Below are 22356 nucleotides of genomic sequence, written 5' to 3' on the forward strand. Positions count from 1 at the left end.
CTCTTTGTGACCCCATGGACTGTAGCCCACCCAGCTCCACTGCCCATGGGATTTCCCAGGCAAGAATACTGGACTGGGTTGCCATTTCCTTCTCCAGGGGATCTTCCCTACCCAGGGATCGAACCCATATCTCCTGCATTGGAAGGTAGATTCTTTATTGCTGAGCCCACCAGGAAACTCCAGCTGACCTTTGGGAGTATGGTATTCTAAAGATAGATATGGTAGGAAAAGAAATAGAAACTGAACACAAACAAAACCAAATGAAATCAATTCTATTTCAAGTGAGTAATATATCCATACTGAAAAAGAAAGGTCAAATAACTTTTTAACACAATACAGTAAAACCTTAAGGAAAAAAGAATTATAATATAAGCAAATTCTCAACTCCTTTTAGGAGACTCATTTTTTCATAGCAGTATAGGTGTAATAATTCTAAAACTACTTCAGGTATATTGTAGAATTCAACAAATCAGTAAATGATTGATGTTACTGGTATCCAGGACTCTTACTATGGAAGAGAGCACTTTCAACACAGATTGAAGGGATGCTAACAAAAACTTAAGCTGTTTGATCAGAACTGGAGGTATCAGTATAAACTCATGACTATACACACACACATTTATGTATACGGATGCTTTTTTCCCCCAGCTCTGTCTGCTAAAAGGGCCTAGAAGCAATAAACGCACATTGCCCACAGCAATAAGCACACACAGAACTCAGATCTTGGTTTCTAAACAGCATCTTCTTCTAAACAGAACCAAGGTTCCATGAAAAGATGAGTTATATAAGACAGGCCAGAAAGAAAGAAAATACTTGTTATTAAAAAAGAAAGGGCGAGAGAGTTGCGAAAATAACACAAGAGTCAGCATGAAAAGATTCCCACTTCTGGACAAATCTGGAACAATTTGAACATGAAAATAACTGAGGACTGTAACTTTTGTGGATAATAAATAAGTGGAAGAAAGGAAGGGAAGGCAGAAAAGGTTAGGCTTTCCCTTAGAGTAGAATGCAAACTGATAAATGTGAAAAAAATGGAGGAGTTGGGAAAAGCCATCTTGCAACCGTCACAGTAAAGACTGGTTTAGACAAGAATCACAATGGATGCTCTGTGGGACGTGAGGGAGTTTGATGGGAAGCGGAAAACTTGCACTGTCTCAGAGAGTGTCCCCCAAACTGTTTACTAATTCCAAGGGGAAAAATGGTAACTATACAAAACAAAAATTAAAAAAAAAAAAAATACAGCGGAGATAGCCTAATCAAAACTAACATCACCAATGAGGTACAAATGGGCCTCAGGTCCTTTGGATGTGATTACCTGAGAAGAATATAGCACACTCTACAGTATCATGGTGAGGAATGCATACTCTGACACTAACCTACAGGAAACTAAAGACAAGGCCAAGATTATTGGGAAAACTGACCAAACTGGAATGTGGCCTGTAGGTGAGAAAACCTTAAGATACCAATGCTAAATTTCCTTCCTTTTAAATCCTGTATTTTAGTTATGTTAATAAATGCTGAAATATTAAAAAGTAAAAAAGAACAATGTAGTCTATCTCCTCTCAAATGCTTAAGTAAAAATATAAGAAGTAAAAAGTATATGAGGACCATACTCACACAAACACAAATAGAATTATAAAGCAAACATGGTAAAATATAAAAAATTAGGGAATCTGTGTATAGGGTACACTAGACTTCTTTATAAATTATTACAACTTTTCAGAAAACTTTAAATTATTTCAAAATAAAGTGAGAAGGCAAAAGAGGACTATCTATGTACAAGTTCCCTACAGTAGTGGGCCTTTCTCTCCAAAAGAACAGTAACACACTCAAAGTTAAAGGCAAATTAAACCTGAAAAATACCTGTTGACAGATGGTCCTCAGTACATATCTAGCATATTCTCTTAAATTGGCCGTTTCTATGGAAATGCTTTTCCCACAGGATTTTGAATTTTGTGAGGCAGTCCAGATATCCTCAGCATTCCCATCACGTCGTAAACCCCTCATGGTGAAGTCATCATTTTTTAAAGAGCTGACACTGTTATTGCCAATTTTGGCATCTCCTACATAACAGAATCACAAAAGCAAAATCATAGAAATTCAAAATATTGCCAAATATTTGGAAAATAAATAAGGCAAGCATTCAGAGATTTAAAATGCACGAATGGGATCATTATTGCAAAGTAAGTTGTTCAGCAACAAAGAGAAGGGATCAAGACAGTAAATGCTAGAACACTGAGAAGTTCTATCAGACACGGGAAAAAAAACAAGTTCAACGCTCATTTTTTATTTCATTTATAGAATTAAGTATACTTTCACCAAACTTGGAAAGGCTATTATGAATCACACTTAATAATCACAGAACATTGATTTCACCAATATTTCAAGCACAAATGTATGCAAATTCATTTGACTTATATAGACAAGGAAAAAATGGGTTACTCACCCTTCTAGATGTCCCTTTTTCATTTCTTCTCTTACAATGAATGACTTATTTTCTATCCATAGGTCAAGAGAAAAGTTTTGCCTTAGCCCACCTTACTATCAACTTCTTGACAAGAGAGATTTATTTCCCTGGGAATGGAAAAGGGCAATGCATACTAAGGAAGCCCTGGAAAATAGGGCATTCATTGAATAACCCATGTCTTTCACTTTCCTCTTTGTAAACATCCAAATTAGAAAACCTCACCTGATCAGCCTCTCATATACTTAGTAAAATGAAGCTCAGGAAAGTGTTTTCCTCACAACAAAGTTCTGAGGGGAAAACTGAGCAGAATTATTGAATAGCCAGAAATAAGAAATATTCTCTGGCCATGAAAGACAAAAATTTGTCATATTTTAAAAGTGAAAAATTAATGTAATTTGGTAAAAAAAAAAAAAAAAAAAGACTGCCAAATGGAAACAGAGCCTCCAAACTCTTATCTATTTACCCACAAAGATCACAAGCATTGAGTAACCAACAAATGAGTTTAGATAAAGCTCTCGCTTACTTCACTGTAAGGGAAACCAACCCCAGGTCAGTGCAAAAAGCCTTTTAAAACCCGTAAGTCAGCCAAGAAAAACTTTTGACTCTGCTGAATTTTAAAAATCGAATTGCTTACTAAATGGTTACTTAAAAAATCTTAAGGGGAGGGAGGAACACATAATACATTTCAACTCAGTATCTTATCACATATTATACATTTCTCATTCAAATATTTACGCAAAAAAGCACCAAGTTCACTTCACTCATGGGCATTTATTTAATTCAACAAAGCTCTTCAAAAGCTGGAACAAAGACTGAATTCTACATGTACCAACATTTAGCATGCTATTTCCAACCTTAGAAGATATAAACAACTATTGTTGCTATTGTTATTTAGTCACTAAGTTGTGTCCAACTCTGCGACCCCATGGACTATAGCCCACCAGGCTCCACTCGCCGTGGGATTTCCCTGGCAAGAATACTGGAGTGGGTTGCCATTTACTTCTCCAGGAGATCTTCAGGACTCAAGGATGGAACCCAAGTCTCCTGCATTGTCAGGCAGATTCTTTACCACTGAGCCCCCAGGGAAGCCCATAAACATCATGTGCATGCGTGCTCTGTCATGTCCGACTCTTCGCAACCCCACGGACTGTAGCCCGCCAGGCCAGGCAAGAATACTAGAGTGGGTTGTCATTTCCTATTCCAGGCAATCTTTCTGGCCCAGGGGTAGAATCCATGTCTCCTGAGTTGGCAGGGTGTTCTTTACCACTGAGCCACCAGGGAAGCCCTATAAACAACTATTTCCACAACTTAAACTACTAGAGAAATTAGAAATTGAATTCTATAAAACAGTCCTATCTCCCTAACTCAAAATAGATCCTAGTTGACAGCACTTGAGAGAACACTTTGATAAGAACACTGTGAGGTAAATAAAATTGCAAAAACAAGGAAACAAACACCTCTGCCAGCCCCAGTCTAGGAGATCCTTATTCAATTTAGATGTTAGGATGACTGAGGTCAGGAGGGCTGTGCTAGAAGCTTCTGCAGTGGCAGAGACAATAAAACAGACACAGTGTTCAGTGCCTGCCTGGTCCGAGGGTCTGCTGACATTCAACAAGCCTCATCCTGACTTCTCAGACCTGAAGAACCCTCTATCACTTAGGAAGATATAGAATCCACCAAGAACTGGGGCCAATTAAAAAGGTCAAAGAAAGGCCATGAGATAAAAATAAACTGGTGATTAGGCACTGATATTAAAATATGTATACTTAAAGAAGTTGCAAATTATACTTGGGATTAAACCAGTCCCACAAATCAAGGGGATAATATAATGTTTCTATGGTACACATTTTGGTTTCTCCTATGAAAATGTCTATCACATATGCATTCACACTTTCAACATTAGCTTATGGAAAATCTTTCCCTGATGGGCATTGGAAATACCACAGTAAAAAAACGTCAGTCCCTGATTGCTTAGTCCCTATATTTATTTATTAAATAGAAGTGACTGGCCAGCTTTCCTTTCAAACATATTAAAAGTAGAGAAATCTTACTGAAATGAGCATTTAATGTTGGCAGTATAGTACTAAGAGCTCAGAGGAGAGGCTGTGGCCTCCATACGGCTCTACCTTTCCATTTCAAATACAAAATCCCTGGGCATTTCAATAGGAGTGTGTGTGTGTGTTAAGGTGAACTTTAGTTTATGAAAACTCTTGTTATCTACCCTCATCATCACCTAACAATACTTAAGTGTTGTTTGCTCAGTCGTGTCTGACTTTTTGCGACCCCATGAACTGTAGCCCACCAGTCTTCTCTGTCCATGGGATTCTCCAGGCAAGAATACTGGAGTGGGTTGCTTTTTCCTTCTCCAGGGGATCGTCCCAACCCAGGGATCGAACCTGGATCTCCTGCATTGCAGGCAGATTCTTTACCATCTGAGCCACCAGAGAAGCCCCAACACTTCTTAAAGAGAGGTATAAAAAGGTCAGGATACATTCTAAAACATGTTTAAGACTCACCTAAAACAATTCATCTAAACTCAGCAAATTCAGTTCTAGCCAAAAGGAGTTCCTTTGGAACATAAGAGGTAATTTTTGTTTAGTCAAGACCAAAAGAGGGCACCTTAAGTTGAAATTAGGCAGTATGAATTCAAGAATCCTTCCCAATCCTTCAAATCCTGAATGATTTACAGAATAAAAATGTTTTAAGGTACTACACTGTAAATGAACAGAAAAGATAGTACTACTATTCCTGGAGAATACATATCAATAAAGATGTAGGGATGTCTTGAACATTATAAATTAAATGAAAAAAAGTGTGATATCTAATACTGATTTATCAACAGTATCAATATCATTGTAATTATCACCTGATGCATGAAAAAAACTAAGGCAGATGGACAGAAACTTTTTCAGGATCACAATGAAAAACTAAGAGTAAAACCCAGATTTTCTTGTATTCTAGTCCAGTAATGTAACACGAAATGTAAACCTTTACACAGATTACCAGTTCAACAGAGTTCATCACAAAGTGTGACTTCTGCCAACAAATGAAATCCTAACAACCCTATGGGCAGCTAAAATCCCACACAAAAAAAAGTATTTAAATTCCCCCAGAATTGTAAGTAAGGGACAGACTTCTTGGAGTCCAACTGAACATACACTTGGAAAAAACCAACTAATTTTTCCAAGAGAATAAACAAACAAAAATGCGTTTCTAATAATTTTAACGAGAGTTAAACCTGAATAGAAATTATTTTGCCTCTGTTTCTAGTGATTAACCAAGCTCAGTGCCAGGATAATCTTACCAAGCATCATAATTGCTTTTAAGACAGCAAACACGGCTCCCACTTCAATGCTGTTGTGAGCAGCAGCTAAGAGGTGTCTGTCACAAGACGATCTTATTCCCGGGAAAGGTTTGCCTATAAGAAAACCAACAAAGCTTTAACAGATTCATCATCATCATTAACCACTGTTTGTAACCACTTACAGTCAGCAGGGCCTTTCATTGTTAAGTTGTGAGCGCTTAATTGCTATTAGCTAGCTTTAATTGATGTTTCATGGATTCACTCAGAGACACTGCCAGTATCCAGTACTTTTTTTTTTTTAATTATTAAGCCAATGGCTTTGCTCTTCAGAGATATGTATTGAAAAAAAAATCAGTAGCACTTTTATCCATTTCTGCTGATGTCACACACACATTTACATAGAAATGATCTTTAGGAACAGACTGCACTAAACTCTAATCCCTAGAATTCTTTACCTATTCCCTTCACCTTAGTAAAAGAATAAATGAAATGCCATTGCCCTAAGCTGCTAGAGTACGGTTCTTAACCAACAAGAGTATGTTGGAGGATCACACTGCCCACCAGCATGACTTGGCCAAGGAGCAGAGGTATTTTTATTGTTTATTAACTCCTGATGTGAGTTTCTCAATACACCCTGATATTACATAAAAGAAAGGTGCTGACAACCTTTCTCAATAGCTGACAACCCCTTTCTTTCATCGCCTTGAAAAAAGCCCACCAAAATCAGGAAGAAGATTACAGACTGGACAGCCTACTTGATCAAGTTAAACCTAAAGCTCCAAATGAAAACATCATCAGATAGATTTCAACTGTCATCTCACCAGTTGCTTGAGGTAACAGGCAGGCCTGGGGAGCTCGAAAGAGATGAAGCAGGAGACGGCATGTCATTCTTGCCCCAGGCTCTGCATCTGCATCTCCGCAAGCTAGGAGAGAGGATTTTAAAAGCAAGTTTTGTAACATACTGAAGAACATATCTTCCGCATTTCTCGTAAGCTGAAGTTTCTGGAATAATTTAAATAAATGCTCCTTACGGTAAAAAGTAAAGCACTGGCTATTTCTTTTCTGAGAAACGTGAGAGCTCTCTTAAAAACAAGTACTAAAATAGCCGTTTCCAACCTTCTCCATTGAAATCAGTGTGACTTTGTTTGGAACAATTATTATAATGCTACCATCTCTACCTTGATGACGTATTACGGCACAATGCACGTCTACTCAAATTCTACCCTGTCACTCCTTCAACTTGCGAGAGACCACAGCATCGAGACACCAAGCAAATAACCAGGGCAGCTCCAGGATGCAGCCTTACCTGCGGCGAGGAGAGAGGGGAGTGCGACGTGTTGCACGACGTCCTCCAGGGAGAAACACTGTCGTGCTATCAGAATAGCAATGAAAGTAGCTAATGAATCATGGAATGAAAGGTCACTCACCTTCAAGAAAAACATTGACATGTTTTAATACCTAACACCCTTTTGAATAACATCTTAAGATTAATATCTAAGAGAACGCAGGCAATACCAATAAGATCTCAAATCCCAAAAGGAACCAGTAGAGGGAAATCACTTATGAGTATTACCCTCTAGGCTTTTTTCTATTTTTTAAGACAAAGAAAGAGGTTCACCCATATCCCAATGCTTTAAGACAATACTAAGCTGTACCTGGAGTACATGTAACTGAGAAACCAAACAATAAAACAGCAAAATGAAGATATCTCTAAGTGATATAACATTAAGTAAGTCTTTTTGGCAAAGTACAGTATAATCTGATATTGAAGGGTAAGATCATTAGAAGCAATGGAAAACAAGAAGGTTCTCCTAACTGAAAAACAAGCCTTGTGAGTGTTTTGGTGTTTCTTTCAGGAATAACTAATCTTAATTTTGTAAGATAATTAATTTTAAAAACAACTGTGAAAATTCTCACCGACTCCTAAATTTAAAGAAGAGTGAAGATGAGTGAGGGAGAAAAATGAAAGAGGAGAATCAGGAGAAAAAATCATTCATTCAGAGTGAAACTTCTACCTTTTACAGATCTCACAAGACTTTGGCAGAAAATAATAAGAAAAACAGCTGTAATGGTAGCCTCCACATTAAGTTGTCCGGTTAAGTCAAAAACTATGGTTAGAGATTAACAGAGAAAGAGCACAGCACCTAGAGGTTCATACTGCTAAATCCAACTTTACAGACGAGGGAACAAGCAGAGGTAAAGTGAAAGAGAAACAACTGAAAGGTTAAGGACCTATGTTAAAGACAGAAATTTGGGTCTTTGCTGTCTGGAAGAGCAGGTCACAGGTATGAGTTTTACATCTGAGGTGCCCACATGATAGAGTAGGATTGGCCATGTGGTCTTGAGACACCAGAACTAGGAAATAAAACTTAACTGAGAGGCAGTTTTTATAATGTATATAGTTCTTCTATATATGAGATGCACTAATATGTAACATGATTTACTGCAAGAAATGATGGAAGTGACAGGCCGAAATAAAGAATCAAGATGGATTTTTAAGAAATTCACACACTGATGCAATGTGATAGCTGAGGAAACCTGTGATACTTTATAACGGACATCTCTTCAAAAACTCTCGGACACAGTCACTAAGAAAGACTGGACACCCCTACGAATCTGAGCCTGGACATCCTAATCCCACACACAGAACCAATACTCTAAAGAGAGTTTTTCTCACCTTAAGAAAACAAACTGGCTGCCTTCAGAACGCAAACTGCTTTAGTTACGTTATGCCCTGCACCGTGAAGGACCCAAGGCACTTAGTCAACTACGACCAGACTACCCTGAGGAGACCAGACATGACGTCTCAGCTACCAAAGAAGGAGACTCCTGGCATCTCCACTCTAAATTAAGCTATTTTAGTTATTTTGTTTTTTTTTTCATTTACTTTTCCCTGGCAATCACACTCTGGTTTATCACTTCTACAGAGAGAGAAGAAAACAATTTATATTATTTCAGTTAAGAGTTGAGTCAACTAAAAAAAGTTACTAATTGAATATTTAGTTGCACAGCTGAGTTTTTAAATGAAACAGAAAACTTACATCGACAGTGCAAAGAACATCATTAAAGCCCCACACATGATTTGAAGAACAACAAAGAGCCTTCAGGACCCCCAGCCATTCTGAACTGAGAACAGTGCAGCAGGCTGTCAGCTCGGAGGAGAAATTGGCTATGTCATTAATCCTACAAAGAAGAAAAAGAACATAGGAGAAAGTAACAAAAGACAAAATACTCATACAGGATAAACTCAACGAACACATAATTTCAGTATCATCGAACAGGGGACTAATTTCTTAAGATTCAAGGATATAATAAAAATCCACTTGACAAACTACCTACTAGAATACGGGACAGAAGAGAAAGGAGATGTCTTCACACGTTTTCTAATATTTAATGCTGTCAAGCAACAAACAATAACCAGTACAGATACCAATTAACATATTTTTAGTTCTGTAAACAAATCTGACCTATGAATTCATGCTTTTAAAAAAAGTAAAAAGAAGACCTAAATCCAACGTTTCCAAAATTATGTGTATTTTTCATTGGTATTTTTGTCATATATCTTTTTGAAAACGGATCAGACAACTGATAGACTGTATCTAGAGCATCTTCCGTCAGATCAATAAGCCAGGTTAAGAAAAGCAGCCAGAATAGAGCTGAAGTAAACTCAGTAACAAAATAAGATTTAAAAAACAAAGGCAAATGTCTCAAATTAAAGATGTGAATTTCAAAGTAGCAATCATGTGTTTAATCAAAAAGCCCAGCTCACCTTCCAGCATCCTGATGACCCATACATACATTCATGAGAGTGTTGCAGACGAAGCTGTAGCGATTGGCTGCATTGTCACTAAGGATCTTGCCCAGCACTGAGTAGTTGACGCTACGGGCCGAGGGATTCTCAATAAAATCCATCATGAAGTCTGGATCCCATCGCAAGTTAGAATTTGCAGGAATCACATTGTTATATATGGTTTGCTTTACTTTTGAACAGGCACTACTGAGGTTACAAGAAGAAGAGTTAAAAGACAAAACAAAACTATAATAACTAGAAAGTGACTTCATTTAAGGACAGATTAAATGGCAGCTGTAAAGTATTCCTAGAGAAAGCTCACGTTATGGCTTCTTGATTCCAACTTTCCAATAATCAGCATTGGACACAGTGCCTAGAATGTTCTAGTTCAATAAACAGTTACTAATTGGGTAGAGGAACAAAACAAAAATAAGACATTTGGGTACTAATGTTAATTTCTAGGTCATTTCTACATTTTACATACTTTAAAAATAATCTACTAAGACGTCCAATAACTTCTCTGAACAGTGAGTGTTGTCACTTAAGACTAATAAAAATGGATTGGATTACACACCAGGAATAACTTGGTGTTTCTACCCTAATCATACATCCTGTAAAACTGTTCCTTTCCATTCGGGATATCCAGGGAGGTTCATGTGCCATGCCTAACTGGGAAAAAGGAGTTCACTCCCTGCCTTCAAGGAGTTTAAATTCTAGTAGGCAGATACAGATAACATACAAATACAAATTCTATGAGAGTAGAGAAACCATTATACTGTTCCTAAAAATGTATCATGCTGTGCTTCTCCGCGGTATCTAGGGTGTTTTAAGAACCTGGTTTACAATATTCAGAATTATACAGAATAATATATAGAATATTGTCTAAGTGTATAAAAGGGAATTAGAAAGCATCCTCTCAAATCTTGCTCTGCAGCTACGGCTGAAGGATGACCTGATTTTGGAGCTCAGGCCCCATGTGCACTTTGCTGTCCTTGCCCACTTGCTGTGGATAACAAGTCCGTAAACAACATTTCACCTTCTCTATAAAAGAGCTCTTTTAAACAACAGAAAATCTTTTCCTTTTAAATTTCAGTAAATTTATTTGTGATCAAGGTGACATGCCCTTGTTTCTGCACCTATATAAATAGTAGCTAGGAATGATTTCCTCACAAATGAAAAGATCTATAAACTCTTTTGGAGAAGGCACTGGCAACCCATTCTGGTACTCTTGCCTGGAAAATCCCATGGCTGGAGGAGCCTGGTAGGCTGCAGTCCATGGGGTTGCAAAGAGTCAGACACAACTGGAGCGACTTCACTTTCACGCTTCGGAGAAGGAAGTAGCAACCAGTGTTCTTGCCTGGAGAATCCCAGGGACGGGGGAGCCTGGTGGGCTGCTGTCTATGGGGTCGCAGAGTCAGACACAACTGAGCGACTTAGCAGCAGCAGCAGCAAAGACTCTTTACCCTAAACTGTTACCACTGACAACTGCTTCCAGAAAACAGAGATTGCTCAGTTCAGTGTTTACCATAATGTGACTTCAGATTTTCTCCTTCACAATCACCTCTGGGAATTTGTAAAAATTAAAAGACTTCTGGACCTCACTGTTAGGTGTATGCAATCTGTATGCTTAAAAAAAAAAACAAAACACACACAAAACTTTCCCAGGTAAAACTAAGTCCCAGATATGCTTGGAAAGTACTGGGCCAAGAGGGAGGACTAAAGCCACCCACTAAATGACAGCAAATACAACTTTCTACATGCTTTTTCTTTGCAGACAACTTATATAAGAGCTTGTCAGTGGTTGCTGACGGATATAAGTTTGCAACCTGAATTCATGACCTGTTCAAAATGACAAATATTAAATAGTTCCCAGTGCTTTTATTCATTTAACTTTAAAATTGTATTTATTTATGGCTGTGCTGGGTCTTCGTTGCTGCATGCAGGGTTGCTCTAGATGTGGCAAGCAGGGGCTACTCTCTAGGTGTGGTGTTCAGGCTTCTCATTGTGGTGGCTTTTCTTGCTTCAGAGCACAAGCTCTAGGCATGTGGGCTTCAGTAGTTGTGGCTTGCATGGGCTTAGTTGCCTCACGTCATGTGGAATCTTTCCTGACCAGGGACCAAACCCATGTCCACAGGATTGGAAGGTGGGTTCTTAACCCAAGTCTGTCTTTAGAAAGCAAAAGAATTCTGCTTTTCTTTCTGCATTTTCTTATGAGTCAGCCTCACTTTTCTATGGACGTCTTTCAAGTTGATGCCCTCCTGCCTCCTCTTACAATTTTCCTGAACTTTGTGGTTCATGGTGAGTCTCCTCACCCTTCATTTTGAGGCTTCCTATTTCACTTATTACACTCTTTCCGGATGAGCTCTAGGTTTTAATGAAACATTAGCTGCCATCAGGGTCACTGTCAAATTCTTAGCACTCTCTGTTTCAGGAGTATATGAAGTTAACAAACAAATAAATGCTCTCATTTCCTTCTGAAACTGTATGCATCATAAAACCCTGATAAAATAATGAAAGCAACACATAGCTCAAGGCCAAAATGACTTATATTCAGATGTAGGCTTCATCGTTTATTAACTTATGATGAAGAGCAATCATTTACTGATAGGAAAAATTATTTCTACTTCCTGGGGTTGTTAGAAGATTAAAGATCTTGATGAAAACAACCCAGCAAAGCCTTTGGCACACAGCAGCAGCTCAGTCATAGTGAATGTTAGCTGCTCAGTCCATGTCTGACTCTTTTTGACCTCTCAGACAGTAGCCCACCAGGCTCCTGTTTATGTGATTCTCCAGGCCAGAAACTGGAGTGGGTTGCCATGCCCTTCTCCAGGTTATCTTCCCAATGCAGGGATCAAACCAATGTCACCTGCACTGGCAGGTAGATTCTTTAACTCATCTGAGCCACCAGGGAAGCCTGCTCAGTCATAAGTAGACGTGACTAGTGATCTATTTCCTTCAAATATTACACTTATACGCATTATAGATGATGTTTCAGATCCAATCATTAAAACTGGTTTAGTAATATATTAATAGACATCTCTCTGCATATCTAGCTTTTCTTCAACCATTTTCTTAGTCCTAGACTATAAATAACACTTGACTCGAAGGTTTTCCAAGAGACTTGCCATTTTCTTCCATGTCTTTAATTGCTAATGCTAAGCAGCCCCTCAGTTCATTGTTGGTCTCCTAAGTTTCTGCAGAGCCAGTGTGCAATACTTGAATTAACTCACTTAACATGCTTTATTACCCTGCAGGAGCATTAGTGGTCAAACACTGTGGCTTTCTTGAGAAACTTACAGGGCTGTTGCAAGAACCCAGTCATGTATGAGAAAACTCTCTGAAAACTGTAAACTGAAAGCTCTCTGCAAAGTAATAGAAGAACAAGGGGCATTGTTTTTACATTATTTCAGGGGGAAAATATTAATATTTCATAAGGGATTATTTTTTAACCTAATTCATTTCATAAAGACATACTTTCACATTTTTTTCCCCTATCAGTACCATTAAAAATATCACAGATTTTGTTTTTGGTATAGATCATTCTTTAAACAGACTTTTTTTGCAGTGCCTACTATGAGCCAGATACTCTTCAAGGTACTGGGATAGAGCAATGAAGAAAATATAAAGCTTCTGCTCTCAAGAAGCTTATATTCTAGAAAGGAGCCAGATCATAAATAAGCGTATAATGTATGGAGTGGGGAGGGGGAATAATGCTAAGCTCAGAGAATGACAGAGAGTCGGGGCAGGGGCCGTCCTACATCAAAGGGGCTGATCAGGGAGGCAGAGCCCTGAATGAACTGTGGGAGTGAGCAAGTAACTGTGGGAAAACTTTACAAGAGTGGTAACAGCCAAGTGCAAGAACTCCAAGATGGGAGTGTGTTTAGAATATCTGGAGACTGACAGGGACGTCCATGTGGTTAATTTGAACAGAGAGAAAGAGAAGACAGAGCTGGATCCAGTAGATCCTGAAGGATTTTGAATTCTATTTTGAGTAGATAGGAAGCCACTGGTATATGTCAAGTTATTCTTGTTTTAAAAGGGTGACTTTTGAAGACATGCAGAAAATACTCTTAAGAGAATCAAGGATGCAAGCCAAGAAAGCAGTTAGAAGGAAAATGTGATGGTCCAACCAAGAGATGAGCATGGTGGGAGTGGCAAAGCAATGAAGAGTGGTCAGATTCTAGATGTACCTGGAAGACAGAGATTCTCAGATTTACAAACAAACTGGATGCAAGGTACAAGAGAGTGAAGAAAAATCATTAACTGACTATTCTTTCCTTGCCTGATTCTAGATTCCAAATTTATTTTGTCAGCTATTACCATTTCCTTCCCTCCACCAACTTACAATTAATCATCTAAACTTCCTCAAACAACATTAAGTAAGTAAGCAAATTAGGAGTTTCCAGCACCTGTCCACCTGTTGGGGGTACAAGTGCTAAACTGCAAAGGATGACAGGGAGCCAGAATGCTATTTCAAGTAGGAAGGAAAAGGAGTCAAAGAAACAAACGCAGGGAGAAAGGAAGTATGCAAACGATGGGGAAACAAGTTTCTAAGTGAGGTAATAGCAACTGCAAGATACACCATGTTTTCTATTCTACCAAAATTGCAATCAGAGTTAAACATGCATAGTAATTTGGAATAGGAAGTTACAGGTACAATGAAATGTAATTCAACAGGAATTCTGGCAGATACAATTAGGATTACTTCTCATTATTAAAAAGGATGACAATATTGGTTGGCCCACAAAAAAAAAAATGGTGAGGGGGACATAGACCTATTCTTATTCTTTTGACTTTCTTCTACCCACCTGAAGAGGTCTCCAAATTTACTTCTGAGGTGGCTACATGACACGTAGAGGTCGTAGAGGTAGGCTAAGATGCATCTTTCGGGGGAAGAGCACTCTGAGGGGTTCACAACGTGCTTTACCACACCACACAATCTAAGGAGGAAAATACATGAGGACATGAGACACACACTTTGTCAATATATATGTTATTGCTTGAATCTTTTAGAGTGAGAATATATCCCTGATTACTTTGAGTAAGAAAAAAAGATATCAGACTGTTAACACTAATCATTATAGCAAGAAAATAACTGAATAAAATATCATTTTCTATTATGATATTGAAACAGTATTTTTAAAACTTCAGAAATGCCACTAACAATAAGAAATGAAAGAAATTCCTCCATACAGAAGATGTACAGGGAGGAGTCCATCAATAAAGTTTCTGTACCGGGATATAAAAGTTTTAGTAGATAATCTCTCTTGAGTAAAAAGATTGATAAATTCAGGAAATGTGCAAAGGACTCCATGTCCACTTGGTAAAGCAGCAATTTCTTCATATCAGTAAGTCTGATAAGTTCAATTTTAAGACCATAAGCTGGTTCAGGCATAAACTGACAAATTCATGTTTTGTGGTCACATTCTCCTTGTTTATCCAAACTAGAAACAAATTTATTTTAGTTAATCTTAATTAAGAATTCCAAACTCCTTCTTTTTGGTGATACAACACTTGCAATTCAGAAGAAGCATTTACTACTCCAATTTCCCAGATCAGACAGATGGCCTCTCTGGCCACAATTCATACAATACACAACTTCACGTGACACATATAGACACACTAATGGGCCACCCACCTATCAGAGTCAGATTCCACCACCATGCCACATTTGATTACAGGGTTCAGGACTGCTACAACAGTGTCACATATGACTCAAGATTATTAAAGCTGAAAGATGCTTCAGAAATCATATGATTCTTCTTTATCTCACAAAAAGGGCTCTGAGGCTCAGAAAGGTAATGGAATTTGCCCACAAGGCAAAGAGCTAGTTTATAGCAGACCCAAAAAGAGAACTCAGGTCTCCAGAGGCCTAGTCTAGAGCCTTCTCTGCTGTTTAGAAGATGGGAGGAAGCCTGGGATGACAAGCCTGAGAAGGACACTGAAATCACAGGCGATACCTCTGAGCACCCTCCCCAAGACGTGTGACTTGAAGGCTCACATAGTCTTGGACTTGTTATTCCCGCTCTGGGATCAGGAGAACCCTGATAGCTCTGTTGTTCAGCTGGCAATAGCAGAGGAAGAGCAGTGTTCCCTGAAACGGGTCTGTCATGCTGTGGGCTTTTTCTTTGTGGGTGTAAATGAGAAATGCCTTTCAAAATAAGACAGAGAAGCGTCAACATCCAGAAAGAAATCCAGCCCAACATCAGAGGTGGGACTAGCAAACCATGCAAAGAAATAAGCATGTAGCATCCCGAGGCTTGTGAATCGACAGCAGCAGATGCAGACTATTGAAAATGGCTGTCAGTTACATCAAAAGTGTCCCCAAGTCAAGAAGAAAAGTAGATGCTTCAATCAGTTGTTACCTATATAAACCAAAATAGCCCTAGGTATACCTTGAAAAAGCAAAGAATTATTTTGTGATTAAAGAAAACAAACATGTATTGAAAGATTGCCAGGCATTTACTCTATCAAAGTCAGTGTTCCCTCCACTTCCTAGAAGTAACATTTTACATTGAGATCCAGTATGTTTATATAAGTACAAAAAAAAAAAAAAAAAAACCCAACCCAGAATAACAGTTTGGGGAAAAGTACTTATATTTACTATATATGATAAAAAAAAAAAAAAAAACACAAAGTGAATATCAAACATGATTTTTTTTTTTTTTTTTGCCATACCTCATTTTACTGTGCTTTTCTTTAGTGAGCTTTATAGATACTTGTTTTTTTTTTTTTTTTTCCTTGTTAATTTTCTGTTTAGTTGATCTATCCATAAGTGTGAGTGGGGTATTAAAGTCTCCCACTATTATTGTGTTATTGTTAATTTCTCCTTTCATACTTGTTAGGATTTGTCTTACATACTGCGGTGCTCCCATGTTGGGTGGATATATATTTATAATTGTTATATCTTCTTCTTGGATTGATCCTTTGATCATTATGTAGTGACCTTCTTTGTCTCTTTTCACAGCCTTTGTTTTAAAGTCTAATTTATCTGATACGAGTATTGTGACTCCTGCTTTCTTTTGGTCCCTATTTGCATGGAAAATCTTTTTCCAGCCCTTCACTTTCAGTCTGTATGTGTCCCCTGTTTTGAGGTGGGTCTCCTGTAGACAACATATGTAGGGGTCTTGTTTTTGTATCCATTCAGCCAGTCTTTGTCTTTTGGTTGGGGCATTCAACCCATTTACGTTTAAGGTAATTACTGATAAGTATGATCCCGTTGCCATTTACTTTATTGTTTTGGGTTCGAGTTTATACACTATTTTTGTGTTTCCTGTCTAGAGAATATCCTTTAGTATTTGTTGGAGAGCTGGTTTGGTGGTGCAGAATTCTCTCAGCTTTTGCTTGTCTGAAAAGCTTTTGATTTCTTCTTCATACTTGAATGAGATCCTTGCTGGGTACAATAATCTGGGCTGTAGGTTATTTTCTTTCATCATTTTAAGTATGTCTTGCCATTCCCTCCTGGCTTGAAGAGTTTCTATTGAAAGATCAGCTGTTATCCTTTATGGGAATTCCCTTGTGTGTTATTTGTTGTTTTTCCTTTGCTGCTTTTAATATTTGTTCTTTGTGTTTGATCTTTGTTAATTCGATTAATATGTGTTTTGGGGTGTTTCTCCTTGGGTTTATCCTGTTTGGGACTCTCTGGGTTTCTTGGACTTGAGTGATTATTTCCTTCCCCATTTTAGGGAAGTTTTCCACTATTATCTCCTCAAGTATTTTCTCACGGTCTTTCTTTTTGTCTTCTTCTGGAACCCCTATGATTCGAATGTTGTAGCGTTTAATATTGTCCTGGAGGTCTCTGAGATTGTCCTCATTTCTTTTAATTCGTTTTTCTTTTATCCTCTCTGATTCATTTATTTCTACCATTCTATCTTCTAATTCACTAATCCTATCTTCTGCCTCTGTTATTCTACTATTTGTTGCCTCCAGAGTGTTTTTAATCTCATTTATTGCATTATTCATTATATATTGACTCTTTTTTATTTCTTCTAGGTCCTTGTTAAACCTTTCTTGCATCTTCTCAATCCTTGTCTCCAGGCTATTTATCTGTGATTCCATTTTAATTTCAAGATTTTGGATCAATTTCACTATCATTATTTGGAATTCTTTATCAGGTAGATTCCCTATCTCTTCCTCTTTTGTTTGGTTTGGTGGGCATTTATCTTGTTCCTTTATCTGCTGGGTATTCCTCTGTCTCTTCATCTTGTTTAAATTGCTGAGTTTGGGAGTCCTTTCTATATTCTGGCAGTTTGTGGAGTTCTCTTTATTGTGGCGTTTCCTCGCTGTGTGTGGGTATGTAGAGGTGGCTTGTCAAGGTTTCCTGGTTAGGGAAGCTTGTGTCGGTGTTCTGGTGGGTGGAGCTGTATTCTCTTTGTTCAGTCGCGCTATGGGGAGGGAGGGAGGGATGCTGCAAACAAATGACACTGGCGTGCGCTCGCAGTGCCTCAGCCACACTGGGTCTGCCCCCGCTCACGGCACGTGTAGCCTCCCTGCCCACACTGCTCAGGCTCTAGGTTGTTCCGCCGGGAACAATCCGAGGCTGGCCCTGGGTTGCATGCACCTCCCAGGTCCAAGCCGCTCAGGTTCAGGCACTCAGGTAGTCCTCAGAGGCGCAGACTCAGTTGGGGCTGCGTTTTGTGCTCTTCCCAGGTCCAAGCAGCTCAGGTGATGAGGTGTTTGGCGAGCGCCAATGCTGCGACTTATCGCCTCCCCGCCACTTGGTTATCTGGGTGTAAAACCGGCGCACCTTCTCAGGCAGATGTTGACCGTCCAGACCCCCAATAAGTTTTAGTTAGCAAAGAAGCCAGTTTTATAGATAATGTCTCTCTGGGGCTGCGATTGCCCCCTTCCGGCTCTGGCTGCCTGTCACCGGAGGGGGAAGGTTTGCAGCCGGCTACCTCTGTTTAGTCCTTTGTTCCGTGCACGGGCTGGCGGTGTCTTAGGTTAGGGCTGGCTTTTCGCATGGTAGATATCCCACAGTCTGGTTTGCTAGCCCAAATTATTTCGCTCAGATAGCGCTCAGGGTATTCAGGCCAGATTCTTACTCTCAGCGATGAAGCCCGCGCCGCGCCTCCCTGCCCAGCCCCCGCTTGCTAATGGCGGATGCAGGCGTCTGTGCTGCTTCTCCGCTGGAGGAGTTACTGTAGGGCTCGCAATCTGCGAGTTTTAATTGTTTATTTATTTTTTCTCCCTGTTATGTTGTCCTCTGTGCTTCCAAAGCTCGGCACGGATTCGGCAGTGAGAAGGTTTCCTGGTGTTTGGAAACTTCTCTCTTTTTAAGACTCCCTTCCCGGGACTGAACTCCGTCCCTCCCTCTTTTGTCTCTTTTATTGTCTTTAATATTTTTTCCTACCTCCTTTCGAGGAGTTGGGTTGCTTTTCTGGGTGCCTGATGTCCTCTGCCGGCATTCAGAAGTTGTTTTGTGGAATTTACTCGACGTTTAAATGCTCTTTTGATGAATTTGTGGGGGAGAAAGTGTTTTCCCCGTCCTACTCCTCCGCCATCTTGGCGCCTTCCCCGTCAAACATGATTTTATAAACATTTAATAGAACACAAATTTAAAATATCAAAATAAATGATAATGACATAATTTCAAAATAAAGGGGGAAAAAAAGCACTTGTGACAAACTATTATTTTCATTTCATGACCAATTAGGGCATTTCCATTCGCAGTTTAAAAAGTATGATGTAAATCAAACAGCATGAATGAGCTGCATGAATGATTGCTAACTGTTTCAGCAATCTGGCGGATTTATTAGCTATGAGATGCTGGGTACAACACTTCACCAGCCACTCCAATTAACAGGCCTGAGTGTCAGTCTCTTGACTTGTAAAATGGTGCTAATTATTCAACTCCACAGGGTAGTTGAGGGCTGTAAAATAGTTCTCTATTTTCTGGATTCTAAGGCAGCTATTTTCTTACATTTAAGAATATCAGGGATGTTTCAGATGCCACTTAGTAATAATCTAAGTGTTTATTATCTGTGGCTTTTCTCTCATATGAAGAGAAAACTTACAGTTCATCAAGGCTAAAATATTTAACTGGCTCAACAGAGAAAAAAAATTCTGCTGACTCTGGTCACAGAGAAAAAACTGAAGAAAGAGGCCAGAAGAGGAGAGACAAACTTGAAGGAAAGATTAAGAAGATATTAAATGAGGTGTCTTCAAATAATAAGATAGTATTTGCTAGGTGAGGAGGGCTGCAAATAGAGAAGAGGCACAGAAATACTTGTTATCAAGTTCAATGTCAGCAAAAGTCTAAAAGCAAAAACTCTACTTAAGCCAAAACTCTAGTCAAAAATGTACTTCAACTTTAAAGTAAAAATGTTTCATCTTGGGAAATGCAGTTAAAGAAAAGCACATGTAGTTAGGAGACAGCCTCTTATATGAACTGAATGTAACAATAATTGGATTTACTTTGTTCTGGTTTTTTTTTTACTTATATGGTTATTACAGAAACATCTTTAAGACTTCAAAGAATAGTTAAAAATTTAAAAACCTATGTGTAGAATTAATGTGGTAGCATTTCCTCTTCCCTCCAAAAGCTGCTGTTAAATAGATGCCACTCTAGAATAGATAGATGACATGTGCTGGATTACCCAAAAAAAGCACGGTGAAACCAAAGAACTCCATGTTTGTCTTTTGAGCCCAGGAGGAAAAACGGAAGAAAAAGAAAAAGAGGTTGCCTTTCTTTTACATATACATAAAGCCCAGAGAAAGAAGTCTGTAGTGGACAAAAAAGAGCTCAGAATAAGTGTTTTGACAGCTCATTATACTTCTCTGGTCCCATTAATTTTAGCCCCTAATGGTAGTGATGTAATGACTTAGCCCAACTTCTCCAGTGGTAGAAGAGAAAACCTTAGCCTACAATTCATCCAAACCGAAAAAGACTAAGAATCAAAAAGTCATTTATGCTAGATTAACTCATCAAAATTTTCCTTTAATTTATAAAAGAAATGAAATTGAAAATTAAATCTGTAAGATGGTATGTATTCAAAGCTTATTTGGAGTTGGATTCTCCAAATAGAAACTGAAATTACATGAACAAAGAAGCAACCACATATTCACCAATAATAATAATAATTCAGGATTCTGGTCAATAGAGATGACAGTAACTAGGGAGAGAGAAGTAGGCAGGCAGGCTTTCTACGCTTTTATCATCGTTCTGTTAAACGCTTCCTGGAACAAGCATTCTTTAACTATGCATCTTTTTATGGAACAAACAGTACTATTTTTCCTTTAAAGACATTATAAAACTTTATCACAAATACACATTCTGTCGTTAAATCTGTGAACAGGTTATATAGGAAGGCCTTTGTTCTTCTTTCAAACTTTATATTAAGTTATTATTTTAAAATAAAGCTTCTTAAAAAAAGCCACATTACACATTTTAGGATATACCAACCCTTCAAACACCTGGGCTGTCTGATCAGGATTCAGGATCAGACAACTGTGGTAACGCCTGAGAACAGCCACGATGCAGACACACAGTCCTGTCGTGTAGCTTCCTGCCAGGCTGGAGGACTTCAGGAGCAGTTCTGCCTCCACAACACTCAGTTCGTTCAGGAGCTGCAAAAGGCAAAACGATCGAATAAACATGTAGCTGCCAGAACAAATAGGAAACAACATTAATTTTTACACACTCTGGATATACTGAGTCATCCTAAAACTGCTTGATCTCCTTTCTTGTTCTGCCACAGGATTATATACATATAAAACCACCAATGCAGTATCTCAGGCAATTAAATGGCTTTTACTTTTAATCCTTTATCAAAATTATACTTTTCCTTCTGCCTGGGCATCATGGTCCATGCCATGAAGAGGGATTCAATACTGAAATAGTTGCCAAAATTGTATGGTGGTCCAAAGTTCTGGACTGGATAATTTCAGGAAAAAACACCCCTAGCCTCTTGATTTTTTTCCATTTACACGTCATTTTCAATAAATGGAAATTATTCATCAGTATTTTCTTATTATTAACAAAGCTAACACCTCCAACAGAATAAGTAAAAGATATGTTTTATTTCTATTCACTAACAATATATACTAACAAAAGAACTCAAGTATGTGTACACGAAAAATAGTGGAACAAATCAATGTTTCATATTTTTTGTTCTTACATTAAATATACTCTATTATAAACAGCAAACAAATTTTCACCTTTCCCTAAGCAAAACAACAGAAGACAAATAAGAAATACAGTCAAAACTCTCACTTTTTTACTATTATATTTTAACACCAATTATATTTAATTGAAAATTATGGACATAGCTGCTAGTTAGATACTGTTGACTCAGAATGTCTCAACTGTACAGAACTGCACGGGGTGGCTCACTGTAAACTGGACAATGCCTAGTAGGTTTGCTTTGCTAAAAGGCAGGATGCCTTTGATACCTGTATTGCGAAGTCAATGAGTCCATTAATATTAAGTGCTGGCTCCATGAGATCAAAGATGAGCTGAATGTGGTGAGCCAATGGGAGATGGTATGATGTTCCTGATGCAAAGCTTGTGATTTGTTCTAGCACATTGTTAGAAATCTATGTGAAAAAAGTGAAAGTAATTAGAAGACCAATATTCCAAGTAACTTTTATGTATTATTTTAATTTTGGGAGGTAAGAAATGTGAATTTATACATGATTCCACTTAGAAGTTGAAACATATTTTTACAGAAAAGAAAATCAGTACAAATCAAATAATATCCTTAAAACAAATATAATCTGAAGAAATAAGACAAGTTGTCATTACGATTTTGACCTAAGTCTCCTAAAGGTAGAACTATAAATGCTTAATTAATT

At 38.3% G+C, this 22356-nt stretch overlaps 2 protein-coding genes across 11 annotated transcripts in view; one reads left to right on the plus strand and one right to left on the minus strand.

Annotated features, from left to right (window-relative positions):
* Positions 1–22356, minus strand: part of MED12L (mediator complex subunit 12L) — a 362689-nt gene that overhangs the window by 51024 nt on the left and 289309 nt on the right. For 8 of the 10 annotated variants that reach the window (XM_024990948.2, XM_005201810.5, XM_059885773.1 and 5 more), the window contains 9 exons: positions 21955–22098; positions 20966–21129; positions 14370–14501; positions 9541–9768; positions 8813–8954; positions 7078–7198; positions 6593–6694; positions 5772–5885; positions 1864–2063 (listed from right to left, as the gene is read on the minus strand). In XM_024990948.2, coding sequence (XP_024846716.1) covers positions 1864–2063; positions 5772–5885; positions 6593–6694; positions 7078–7198; positions 8813–8954; positions 9541–9768; positions 14370–14501; positions 20966–21129; positions 21955–22098 — 1347 coding nt within the window. The remainder of the gene's footprint in view (positions 1–1863; positions 2064–5771; positions 5886–6592; positions 6695–7077; positions 7199–8812; positions 8955–9540; positions 9769–14369; positions 14502–20965; positions 21130–21954; positions 22099–22356) is intronic. The other 2 variants (XM_024990950.2, XM_024990954.2) reach the window with 2 other exon arrangements.
* P2RY12 (purinergic receptor P2Y12) overlaps positions 1–22356 on the plus strand; it is a 52255-nt gene that overhangs the window by 10950 nt on the left and 18949 nt on the right. The gene's annotated exons all lie outside the window — the stretch shown is intronic.

This window comes from Bos taurus, chromosome 1, assembly GCF_002263795.3.
Source record: "Bos taurus isolate L1 Dominette 01449 registration number 42190680 breed Hereford chromosome 1, ARS-UCD2.0, whole genome shotgun sequence".
Lineage (NCBI taxonomy): Eukaryota > Metazoa > Chordata > Mammalia > Artiodactyla > Bovidae > Bos > Bos taurus.